The 12,318-nt window shown below is 46.4% G+C and overlaps 1 protein-coding gene across 2 annotated transcripts in view; it reads right to left on the bottom strand.

Annotated features, from left to right (window-relative positions):
• LOC137324343 (uncharacterized) overlaps nucleotides 1-11,843 on the bottom strand; it is a 22,117-nt gene extending 10,274 nt beyond the window's left edge. Inside the window, exons 1-3 of one of the 2 annotated variants that reach the window (XM_067988532.1) lie at nucleotides 11,713-11,843; nucleotides 5,552-6,048; nucleotides 3,560-3,664 (exon numbers count right to left, since the gene is read on the bottom strand). In XM_067988532.1, the coding sequence (XP_067844633.1) occupies nucleotides 3,560-3,664; nucleotides 5,552-6,041 (595 nt within the window). In that variant the 5' untranslated portion in view covers nucleotides 6,042-6,048; nucleotides 11,713-11,843. The remainder of the gene's footprint in view (nucleotides 1-3,559; nucleotides 3,665-5,551; nucleotides 6,049-11,712) is intronic. The other variant, XM_067988534.1, reaches the window with a different exon arrangement.
• Nucleotides 11,844-12,318: the final 475 nt, after the last annotated feature.

Genomic DNA, 12,318 nt, shown 5'->3' with positions numbered 1-12,318 from the left:
AGTCATCTGCGAACATCCCCATTTCTGACCTTATGATGGAGGGAAGGTCATTGATGAAGCAGCTGAAGATGGTTGGGCCAAGGATGCTGCCCTGAGGAACTCCTGCAGCAATGTCCTGGGGCTGAGATGATTGCCCTCCAACAACCACTACCATCTTCCTTTGTGCTAGGTATGACTCCAGCCACTGGAGAGTTTTCCCCCTGATTCCCATTGACTTCAATTTTACTAGGGCTCCTTGGTGCCACACTCGGTCAAATGCTGCCTTGATGTCAAGGGCAGTCACTCTCACCTCACCTATGGAATTCAGCTCTTTTGTCCATGTTTGGACCAAGGCTGTAATGAGGTCTGGAGCCGAGTGGTCCTGGTGGAACCCAAACTGAGCATCGGTGAGCAGGTTATTGGTGAGTAAGTGCCACTTGATAGCACTGTCGACGACATCTTCCATCACTTTGCTGATGATTGAGAGTAGACTGATGGGGCAGTAATTGGTCGGATTGGATTTGTCCTGCTTTTTGTGGACAGGATATACCTGGGCAATTTTCCACATTGTCGGGTAGATGCCAGTGTTGTAGCTGTACTGGAACAGCTTGGCTAGAGGCACAGCTAGTTCTGGAGCAGAAGTCTGCAGCACTACAGCCGGGATGTTGTCGGGGCCCATAGCCTTTGCTGTATCCAGTGCACTCAGCCGTTTCTTGATATCACGTGGAGTGAATCGAATTGGCTGAAGACTGGCTTCTGTGATGGTGGGGATATCGGGAGGAGGCCAAGATGGATCATCCACTCGGCATTTCTGGCTAAAGATGGTTTCAAACGCTTCAGCCTTGTCTTTTGCACTCACGTGCTGGACTCCGCCATCATTGAGGATGGGGATGTTTACAGAGCCTCCTCCTCCCATTAATTGTTTAATTGTCCACCACCATTCACGACTGGATGTGGCAGGACTGCAGAGCTTTGATCTGATCCGTTGGTTGTGGAATTGCTTAGCTCTGTCTATAGCATGTTGCTTCTGCTGTTTAGCATGCATGTAGTCCTGAGTTGTAGCTTCACCAGGTTGGCACCTTATTTTTAGGTACGCCTGGTGCTGCTCCTGGCATGCTCTTCTACACTCCTCATTGAACCAGGGTTGATCCCCTGGCTTGTTGGTAATGGTAGAGTGAGGAATATGCCAGGTCATGAGGTTACAGATTGTGCTGGAATACAATTCTGCTGCTGCTGATGGCCCACAGCGCCTCATGGATGCCTAGTTTTGAGCTGCTGAATCTATCCCATTTAGCACGGTGATAGTGCCACACAACACGTTGGATGGTGTCCTCAGTGCAAAGACAGGACTTCCTCTCCATGAGGACTGCTGCGGTGGTCACTCCTACCAATACTGTCATGGACAGATGCATTTGCGACAGGTAGATTGGTGAGGACCGAGGTCAATTAAGTTTTTCCCTCGTGTTGGTTCGCTCACCACCTGCCGCAGGCTCAGTCTAGCAGCTATGTCCTTCAGGACTCGGCCAGCTCGGTCAGTAGTGGTGCTAACCGAGCCACTCTTGGTGATGGACATTGAAGTCCCCCACCCAGAGTACATTCTATGCCCTTGCTGCCACTCAGTGCTTCCTCCAAGTGGTGTTCAACATGGAGGAGGACTGATTCATCAGCTGAGGGAGGGCGGTAGGTGGTAATCAGCAGGAGTTTTCCTTGCCCATGTTTGACCTGATGCCATGAGATTTCATGGGGTCCAGAGTCAATGTTGAGGACTCCCAGGGCCACTCCTTCCTGACTGTATATCACTGTACCATCACCTCTGGTCGGTCTGTCCTGCCGGTGGGACAGGACATACCCAGGGATGGTGATGGAAGAGTCTGGGACATTGGCTGAAAGGTATGATTCTGTGAGTATGGCTATGTCAGGCTGTTGCTTGACTAGTCTGTGGGACAGCTCTCCCAATTTTGGCACAAGTCCCCAGATGTTAGTGAGGAGGACTTTGCAGGGTCGACTGGGCTTGGTTTGCCTTTGTCGTGTCCGGTTTTATTCTTATTGTGACTTTTTTTAAGCGAGATTTTACAACTGAGTGGCTTGCTAGGCCATTTCAGAATCAACCACATTGCTGTGGGTCTGGAGTCACATATAGGCCAGACCGGGTAAGATCGGCAGGTTTCCTTCCCTAAAGGGCATTAGTGAACCAGATGGGTTTTTACGACAATCCGGTAGTTTCATGGCTACTATTACTGACACTAGTATTTTAATTCCAGATTTTATTTAATTCATTGAATTTAAATTCCCCGGCTGCTGTGGCAGGATTTGAACTCATGACCCTAGATTATTAGTTCAGGCCTCTGGATTACTAGTCTAGTAACATAACCACTATGCTACCGTACCCATGAGATCACGGCCGTCCATGGTGTGCCCATACACCTGCTGCCCTTGCCTTTCTGGGTGGCGGAGGTTGCGGGTTTGGGAGGAGCTGCCGAAGAAGCCTTGACAGTAGTGGAGCCAAGAAGAGACCAAACAGCTCGAGAAAGAAGGTAGAGATAGGAACAGGGTAAAACATAAAATTGTTGCTCCATGATTTCAGTAAAAAAGCCATCTCAGAATATAATCAGCCTAGTAGGATGTCAGGAGACAGATGGGCTGTGGTTTTTGTGCTCTGAAAATAAAACCCAGTGAAAGGACGACAAGATAATAAAAGGACCCCTGTCTAAGATAAAACGAGTAAGAAATAGTTCCGTCAAGGTGTGCTGAAATCAGAATTGATTAAAGGTAAAAATCTTTGTTGCCAGTGACAACAGGACTCAGTCTGCAATAAAGTACGTAATACTGGCCAGCTGGCGAAGGGATGTTGTTCATCCCTATTACAGGGACACACAGTTTATTTGACCGTGACGAACCTGGACTGCCGTGACCTTATTCATCTGTTTAAGCATTTCATCTCAAAAGCTCCTCAGACCTCAATAGTTGTAGGATAGTTATAGTAGTGGATAGATTTGACTCTCTGTATCTGGAGCTCTGTACCAGAGGGGTGGTAATTTTCTCCCTATGCATCACCTTGAAAATCCCTTGTTAGTGTTCTTCAGTGATTGAATGATCAAAGGCTTCCAGATGAGATATCTGAAGCGTCCCAGAGGGAGGTGAAACAAAACTCTGGGTCTGTTTTAACCTTGTGTAAAAACCTGCTCCTCCTCAGGAAAAGGGTAAATACATTCTGGGAACTGGACGAAGCACATGAGCTTCCAAAAGTTCTCTGGGCTACAGATGGCTAAATGCCAAAAATTTGCTGCCCAAAAACTGAGTTTCAGGAACGGCCGAATTAGCGAAGGTTCAGCTGATCCCAACAGGGACACAGTTCATCCAGAGAGCAGGACACTTAGGCCCAGTGTGGATCTGTGCAGCAAATGTCCTTCTAATCTCCTCATGCCTTTATGATGGTGCCTTTGATTGTCTTTGCCAGCACAAAGTGTCTCTCTGGTGTTTACACAAATGATGGGTCAATAATTGATGGCCCAGCCCCTCTCAAGATTCTTGCTGCTGATGATGATTGCTGCATCCTGCCACAGTTGAGTCTTTTTCCTACCTTCCATTATGGCTGTCATCTGGTCCAGGGGATACCTGTGCTCCCTGGGGTTGGGGGCACAGCTCGAGTCTCCTCCTAGAACTATTTGGTCAGCATTGTGGCTGTCTAAGTGACAAAAAACATCAGTCATAAATTGAGAACTATCCTCGTCGGGAGCACAGACATCGAAAATAATGACTGGCTGAAGAGCCCAGAGCACCAGAGACTGAGGTCTGCTCCATTAGAGTGAAGAGAAAGATAGAAAGCTCCCTGAGTAAATAGTTTGATCACCGGCACACCACAGCCATCAATCAGATCTTCAGCGAGCCCCAAATGCGCCTGTGATCAGCTACCTTCCTGCTTCAAATATTTATGGATTATTTTTTCTTTACCCTGCAAATCATCCCCTTCACATCAAGGAGACCATTGTGGTACTTTCTAAGAACACCTGGTTCTTTGAGGTGGGAGAAGCTGGTTATTCACTCACATGCTATCCAAGCAGAAAGGTAAAGGATGTCCCAAAGCGCTTTACAGCCAATGGAGTAATTTTAAAATGTAGTCACTGTTGTGATTTGGGAAACGTGGCAGCAAATTTGCGCACAGCAAGATCCCACAAACAGCAATGTGATAATGACCAGATAATCTGTTTTATTGATGTTGATTGAGGGATAAATATTGTCCAGGACACCGGGGAGAGCTCCCCCTGCTCTTCTTCGAGATAGTGGCCGTGGGATCTTTTACATCCACCTGAGAGGGCAGAACACCGAAAGTTGTGCATTTTCTTTGAAAGCCAAGTAGTCCTTTCTGAACCTCTTCCTTATTTTTTTAATCTTCCTGAACCTAAAGCATTTGAGATCGTAAGAAGATAAGAAATAGGAGCAGGAGTAGGCCATTCGGCCCCTCGAGCCTGCTCCGCCATTCAATCAGATCATGGCTGATCGTCAACCTCAACTCCACTTTCCTGCCCGGTCCCCATATCCTGTCTATCTCAGCCTTGAATATATTCAACGACTCAGCATCCACAGCCCTCTGGGGTAGAGAATTCCAAAGATTAACAACCCTCTGGGTGAAGAAATTCCTCTTCACCTCAGTCTTAAATGGCCGACCCCTTATCCCGAGACTATGCCCCCTGGTTTTAGACTCTCCAGCCAGGGGAAACAGCCTCTCAGCATCTACCCTGTCAAGCCCCCTCAGAATCTTATACGTTTCAATGAGACCACCTCTCATTCTTCTGAACTCCAGAGAGTATAGACCCATTCTACTCAATCTCTCCCCATAGGACAACCCTCTCATCCCAGGAATCAATCCAGTGAACCTTGGTTGCACCACCTCTAAGGCAGGTATATCCTTCCTTAGATAAGGAGACCAAAACTTTACACAGTACTCCAGGTGAGGTCTTACTAAAACCCTGTACAATTGTAGTAAGACTTCCTTACTCTTGTACTCCAACCTCCTTGCAATAAAGGCCCACATGCCATTTGCCTTCCTTATTGCTTGCTGTACCTGCATGCTAATTTTTTGTGTTTCTTCTCTGAGGACACCCAAATCGCACTGAACACCAGCATTTAATAGTTGCTCACCATTTAAAAAATATTCTATTTTTCTATTCTTCACCAAAGTGAATAACCTCAAATTTCCCCTCATTATACTCCATCTGCCAACTTCTTGCCCACTCACTTAACCTGTCGATATCCCTTTGCAGACTCTTTGTGTCCTCCTCACAGCTTACTTTCCCACCTAGCTTTGTATCGTCAGCAAACTTGGATACATTACACTCGGTCCCTTCATCCAAGTCATTAATATAGATTGTAAATAGCTGAGGCCCAGGCACCGATCCTTGAGGCACCCCACTAGTTACAGATCCCATTATGTAGCATTGTGAGATGAATGTGTTTATGTTTGGACATTTTTTATGCACAACCTGTTGTTTGGAATCTTGCTCTTCCCTCGCTGTTCACCCAGTGGATCTGTGTACTTGTAATAATCTTTAACAATGCACCGAGCACCTCTTACCAACACAAGGGACAAGGAAGATCAAACCACATCCCATATCTCTCCCGGTGACTTTGTCTCCCTTTCTTGCGTTGGCCGTATTCAGAGTGTTCTTCATGTGCTGCAGGGAAGATCTGTCCTTTTGAAGCTCATCGCTGATCTGGTTCTTGTGACTCTCCAACGATATCAACTCATCCTCCTTGACCGACAGGCTTTCCTCCAGATCCTTCATGTCCACCTTCGCCTGGTCAAGGTCCTCCGTCAGCTGCAGGGTCTCGGTCGTGAGTGAGTCGATGACGCCCTTGGCCTCTTTCTCTGCCATGCTCAGCTCTTCGTAGGCTGACTCGACCGCCATCTTCATCTTCCCACATTCCGACTGCTCGAGGTCCTTGTCGCCGACGGTGACGGCGACATTTGCGAAGGACAAGATGGCGGAAATCCCGCTCACAAAATGGGGCAAAGTTACGTCTTTGAACTTCTTCTCGTACAATTCATATTCGAGCGTGTTCATGGCTGCTCTGTAGAGTCACAAAAGTAAAATAGAAAGCTCATTAGTAATTGAGAGATACATTAGATCAGTTACAAAGAATTACTGTACAGTCTCACAAATCTAATCATTTGCTTCTAATGGTCTGTATCTTTTATGTTTAGGTTTCTTGCAGACATTGAAAATCTCATCAGAAGGGATCAGTTATGGCATTTTGCTTTTAAGGTTTCTTTGGACTTTTGAAGGAAAAGCATTAAGTTATTCAAAATCCTATCAAGGCGATTCGCTGATAAATTGGCCGACATCACTCAGCATCGTTCCTCCCTTCCCCTGCCCTAATAACGGCTAGACATGTCATGGACCCATGATCAATACACCGTCTGCAACGCTCAGGTCTCCTGATACTATTTCACTTCCAGATCACTTTCTCCATTGTCTATAATTCACCTGAACCGGCTGCTCAAGGCTCTGTGAGGACACCCTACTGTTCAAGGGACATTGATGGATTGAAGACTGCTCAGAGAAGAGCAACAAATGTCATTCCTGAACTCTGAGTATGGACAGCATCACTTGTTTTCACTGAGAGTAGCAGATTAGCCCCGATATTTTCCAGTATGTTAGTTTTAATTAATTCTTTACAGAGCGAGGTTTCAGATAAGGAACAATATCTTCATTACTCTGTTGCTGAGGACAGAACCTTTGATACAGTTGTTCTCACTTTATCTCTGGTTTTGCTCTTAAAGTGGGAAGGTCATCTTTGCTCTGTTCTGGTCCAGCAGTGTTGTTGGGAATCTTTTCTTCCCGATATTTTGGTCTTGTTTTTCAAATGAGAATGGGAATGGGAACAATGGTCCTGGTCAAGCTCGGGACACTGGAGAGGGTGTCCTCATTATGCTGCAATACCGAGGAAAGCAGGTCTTTGTTTTCTGGGCTCCCACAACACATACGATGGTGGGGAGGGGTGGGCCCACCCACCGGACTCAAGTATCCCACTGGATGTCAACCCAGAAATCAGAGCCGAGTTCCAGTCTCCACTCGCCGGGACAGTCTGGAGCTCTGGACTCCACTCCCCGGGACTGTCTGGCGCTCTGGACACCACTCCCCGGGACTGTCTGGAGCTCTGGACACCACTCCCCGGGACTGTCTGGCGCTCTGGACACCACTCCCCGGGACTGTCTGGCGCTCTGGACACCACTCCCCGGGACTGTCTGGCGCTCTGGACACCACTCCCCGGGACTGTCTGGAGCTCCGGTCTCCAGTCGCTGGGACTGTCTGGAGCTCCGGTCTCCAGTCGCTGGGACTGTCTGGCGCTCCGGTCTCCACTCCCCGGGACTGTCTGGAGCTCTGGACTCCACTCGCCGGGACTGTCTGGAGCTCTGGTCTCCAGTCGCTTGGACCGTCTGGACCTCCAGACTGTCTGGAGTGGGGCTCGAACACTACACCTTCTGACCCAGAGGCGGAAATGCTAGCGCTGAGCCAAAGGCTCGCTCTGACTGCTTTAGTGAAACTCTGTTACATCGTAGTGAGTTGAGCGTCTCGGGTTTAGCTGTTAAAGCTGTATATTCATTGAAAGTATAATCAGCAAGGTGCTGTAATGAGCTTGAACATTATCCTTTCACTTCTGAGGTTTGTGATTGAATCCTACCTAATGCAGCGTGGTTAACGTCTCCTCTGTCTGACAGCTCCAAGGGCCCTTTTCTAAGTCCTAATGGCCGTGGACACAAAGCAATTAGCAAAGAAAAGAAAGAAAGAACTTGGATTTCTATAAGGCCTTTCGCAACCTCAGGGTGCCCCAAAGCGCTTCACTTTTGAAGTGTGGTCATTGTTGTAATGTAGGAACCGCAGCAGCCAATTTGTGCACAGCAAGATCCCACAAACAGCAATGAGATAATGACCAGATAAACTGTTTCAGTGTTATTGGTTGAGGGATAAATATTGGCCAGGACACTGGAGAGAACTCTCCTGCTCTTCTTTGCAATAGTGCCGTGGGACCTTTTAAGTCCATCCGAGAGGTCAGACGGGGCCTTGGTATAACGCCTCATCGGAAAGACGACACCGCCGACAGTGCAGCACTCCCTCAGTACCACACTGGGGGTGTCAGCCTGGATTATGTGCTCAAGTCTCTGGAGCGGGCCTGGAGCCCACGACCTTCTGACCCGGAAGGTCGTAATTCAGCTCTAAGTGGCGTTAGGCTGGCGATCACCAGTCAGGAATGGCAGGAATGGCTGGGATTGAAGCTGAAGTTTTACACCGGGGCAGAAGGTGGCGCTGCTCTGCGATTGGGGTCGATGCATCTTGTTGGGCAGTGAATGGGGCCCATTTCTCAGTCCACCTCACCCGGCTTAAACCCTGACCCCGGGGGGGGGGGGACTGGGCACTGACACAAGGCACATAAACATTCACACTTTTATGTATAAAATACAGAAAGAGAACAAAAAAGTTAGATAGAGCCAGACAGAATTGTATCTTTTATACCCCATAGGTGGAACTATTCATTTCACTGAAGTCAACAAATTAATTCAAAGGAGCAAAATTCCTGAATCCAACAGTGCAGCTACTAATATAGAAACTTTAAAGTAAAAATATGCATAGAAATAATTTTTTATTTGACGAATTAATCTTAAGCAGCAGATGCTCCTGTCGACTCCCCAGGGCTGACACTCAAAATCGGACAGGACAGACTGAGACTGTGAGTTCCCACCCAACCCTTACATAGAATTACATCGAATTTACAGCCCAGAAACAGGCCATTCGGCCCAATTGCTCTATGCCGGTGTTTATGCTCCACACGAGCCTCCTCCCACCTTACTGCATCTCACCCTATCAGCATATCCTTCTATTCCTTTCTCCCTCATGTGTTTATCGAGCTTCCCCTTAAATGTATCTACACTATTCGCCTCAACCACTCCATGTGATAGTAAGTTCCACATTCTAACCACTCTCTGGGTAAAGAAGTTTCTCCTGAATTCCCTGTTGGATTTATTAGTGACTCTCTTATATTTATGGCCCTTAGTTTTGGACCCCCCACAAGTGAAAACATCTTTCCCCTAACCTGGCTCCCGTTTCATGGGCAGTGTAGGTGATGACTGCAGATGCAATAAGATTCAAGTCAGGAAGTGATCTGGAGGGAAACCCCCGGGGTCAACGTGCCCTTAAAAAAGAATTGAACTGTCCTTTGGAGACATGAGCGTGCAAAGTTTCCTCATTAACAAGAAGCAGCGTGAGCAAATGTGACTGAATAGTGCAAGCCCCTCCTTTAATGGTATAATTCAGAATAAATAAATTTATCACATACAATAAAACAAAATGTCCCATCGTTAAGTGTGCAGTACCAAAGCTCGTCACTAGTGTGAAAGGCTCGCACTATCGACTCGGAGCTGAACCACCCACCCCCGTTGAAGGACTCGTGCAATACAACACACCACCACTATCTGACTATCCGACAGTCCTTACAATGTGATATGTGCTGTAAATACAGCAAACTACAGTCCTGTTCCATCATCATTAACACTGACAAAAGTAGCTCGGACAATATCGTATGAATGATAGAGGAACAATATAATCAGGAGTAAACTCTGATAATAAAAGTTCTCAGAATTCACCCCAATAAGTTCTGATTTCTGTCATTTCATTTTATGGTGCTTTGTTAGTCAAAATCATTTAATTTAAACTCAGATATGTAAAGTGTCTGCTTATTAGTTTTTCAATTAGATGAGCCATATAATCAAAGCCTACCCTCTCCCTTTCCCTCTTCTTCTCCCTCTGCTGTCCATCCTCCCTCTCTCCCTCTCTCTCTCTCCCTCTCCCTCTTCCCCTCTCCCTCTTCCCCTCTCTCTGCTGCTCCATCCTCCCTCTCCCCTTTCCCTCTCTCCCTTTCCCTCTCTCCCCATCTCCCTCTCCCCCTCTCCCTCTCCCTCTCCCCCTCTCCCTCTCCATTTGCCCCTCTCCCTCTCCATTTGCCCCTCTCCCTCTCCATTTGCCCCTGCCTCTCTCCCTCTGCCCCCTCCCTCTCACTTTCCCTGTCCCTATCTCTTCACCCTTCTCCTCTCCTTCTCCCTTTCCTTGTCCCTCTCCCTGTCCTTATCTCCCTCTTCCTCTCCTCCTCCTTCTCCCTCTTTTGCTCCCTTTATCCTTCCTCACCATCTTCCTTTCAATGGCTGAATTTTTCAATCTCTAAATAATCTCACTGTTCACATTTGTTGCTCTTGCAATAAAACTCGCCCCTCGATTTCTCTGTTAAAAATCAACAGCCAGAAATCAGCAGCCAGATTTCTGACTTGCAAAACAGAAATCAGGAGCCAGATTCCTCTCTCAGAAAACCTGCCGCGCCCGAATTTCCAGATTTGGATATCTCACATGGATTTGAGGGGCTGATTTCTCTCTCACATGCATAAAAAGGACTCGCTGACAAGGTTTTCTGTCTCAAAAACAAGTCAATGAAAGTTCTTTCCAAAATAAAACTATGTGGGTTGATTTCTCTCCTTCAAATAAAGATGGTATTCATATTTCTCCCTCAATCAGAACAAAACTTCGATGGCCAGACATTTTGTTTTCCACTCTGTGCCTCTTTGTCTCTTTCTGTGTTTGACCTTAAGTAGAATAAAGCTCAGTGGCAGGGATTTTTCTTTTAAAAAAAGACACACGTAGTGACTGAATGTCCATTAATTCTCCCCCAGATCACTCTTGAAAAAAGAATTCTCCGAGTGAATTTCTTTCTGAAAAGTAAACTTGTTGGATTGATGTTCCCTCTCAAAAAAAAATAAATTTAGTTTCAAGAACTCTCTCCCTTTCTCTCTGTCTTAAATAAAAGCTTCACTTTTCTCTTTCGAAAGTAAAAATTGTAGGTGAACTTCTAGAAATATTTGGTGTTTATATTTATCTCTTATTTTAAAAAAAACAATTCAAGTTGGCTTCCCTCTCTGAATAACAACTGTGTGAATACAGTGCCCTCTCCCTCTTAAAAAAGAGTTTGAAGATCAGTCTCTCCCCTCTCTTTATATCTGGAGACATGTCTCCCCTTCTAAAAAACAAATACTCAGATTTGTTGAGTCCTCTCTCTTAAAATAAAATGGGAGAGACTTTTCTCCCTCGAAAACCTCTGGACAAATTCTCTCTCAAATCCAGGCAGGCATTTTCTTGAGAAAAATAACCCCCCCCACCACATACATTCGACGTCCTGATATTCTGTCTCGATAACCCTCTTTGATGGTGAGAGCCAACTTCCCTCACTGAAGTGCGACATAAGCACAAGTTTAGAAAGGGCTTCGGGCGCGGCTCACCAGCAACTAACACGCTTGCGAAAGATGTACAATCCACGAGGCTCGGTCGCGCCCTGGCTTCTCGATGCAGAGAATGAGCCCAAATCTACCAGAAAAGTCTTTCAAACACTTGGATCCTGAACAATTTCAGCTCAAATCCCACTTCATTTCAGTTTGATCAGCTCAAACCTGCCACCTCACCAGCTAAACTTTACTTTCGTCCCCCACCCTTAACTAGCTGTTTTCACACAATAATGCCATCGAGGACAGGTCAACTCACTCTGAGCACGTGATAGAACCTAAATCCCTCGAAATCTACTTCATAGGAGCCTCTATGGGAAGAAATACACCAAGAGACACAACCCCCAAGATAGGGGGGAAAAATCTCCTGCTCACCAGAGCAAAACACATCGAAATAACCATAAAATGTTACTTACTGTTCAGACCTATCGAGTTGTCCTTTAAATAAAATTCAATTCTGTTTCTTTTCCAGTAATGAGAGGGCTGCTAGTCTGAGAAAAAAAGCATAGATCCAAATGGTGGATGCAAGGAAATTCAGCAAATTCAACCATACAGCCAGTAACTAACAGCAAAAACTGTGGTGTAGCTGCTTTTATACCAGGCTCAGTGATGGGAGGGGCATATTTCTAACAGACAAATGATGGAGGAACATTAATGTATTTAAGTCCATCCCTCCTCCTTCAGGTTCCCCAGTTTGATTCTCACCCAAGGATCCTGGGCACAGACTCATGGTTGTAGGTTCCATTGATCCAGGTCCACTGCACGAACAGGCCCATTCATGGGTGTTATTGAGTGCTTCCTGATTCATGGATATTCAGACAGGGGAGGGTCTGCCTGCCTCCCATCCCCCTATCTTGGATCTACAATATCTCCACAGAGGCATCGGATGGAGACGCTTCACAATCAATAAAGGACGCCCAGCTCTCTAACTGCCTGTGCTGCTGTCACGACTGAGAAATGATATATCTGGAAATCATTTAACGTTGTACAATTGGAAACCCTTCAAACTAAGACAATTTGTA

This window comes from Heptranchias perlo, chromosome 8 (assembly GCF_035084215.1).
Source record: "Heptranchias perlo isolate sHepPer1 chromosome 8, sHepPer1.hap1, whole genome shotgun sequence".
Classification (NCBI taxonomy): Eukaryota; Metazoa; Chordata; class Chondrichthyes; order Hexanchiformes; family Hexanchidae; genus Heptranchias; species Heptranchias perlo.
This window is presented reverse-complemented; position numbering and strand designations above follow the sequence as displayed.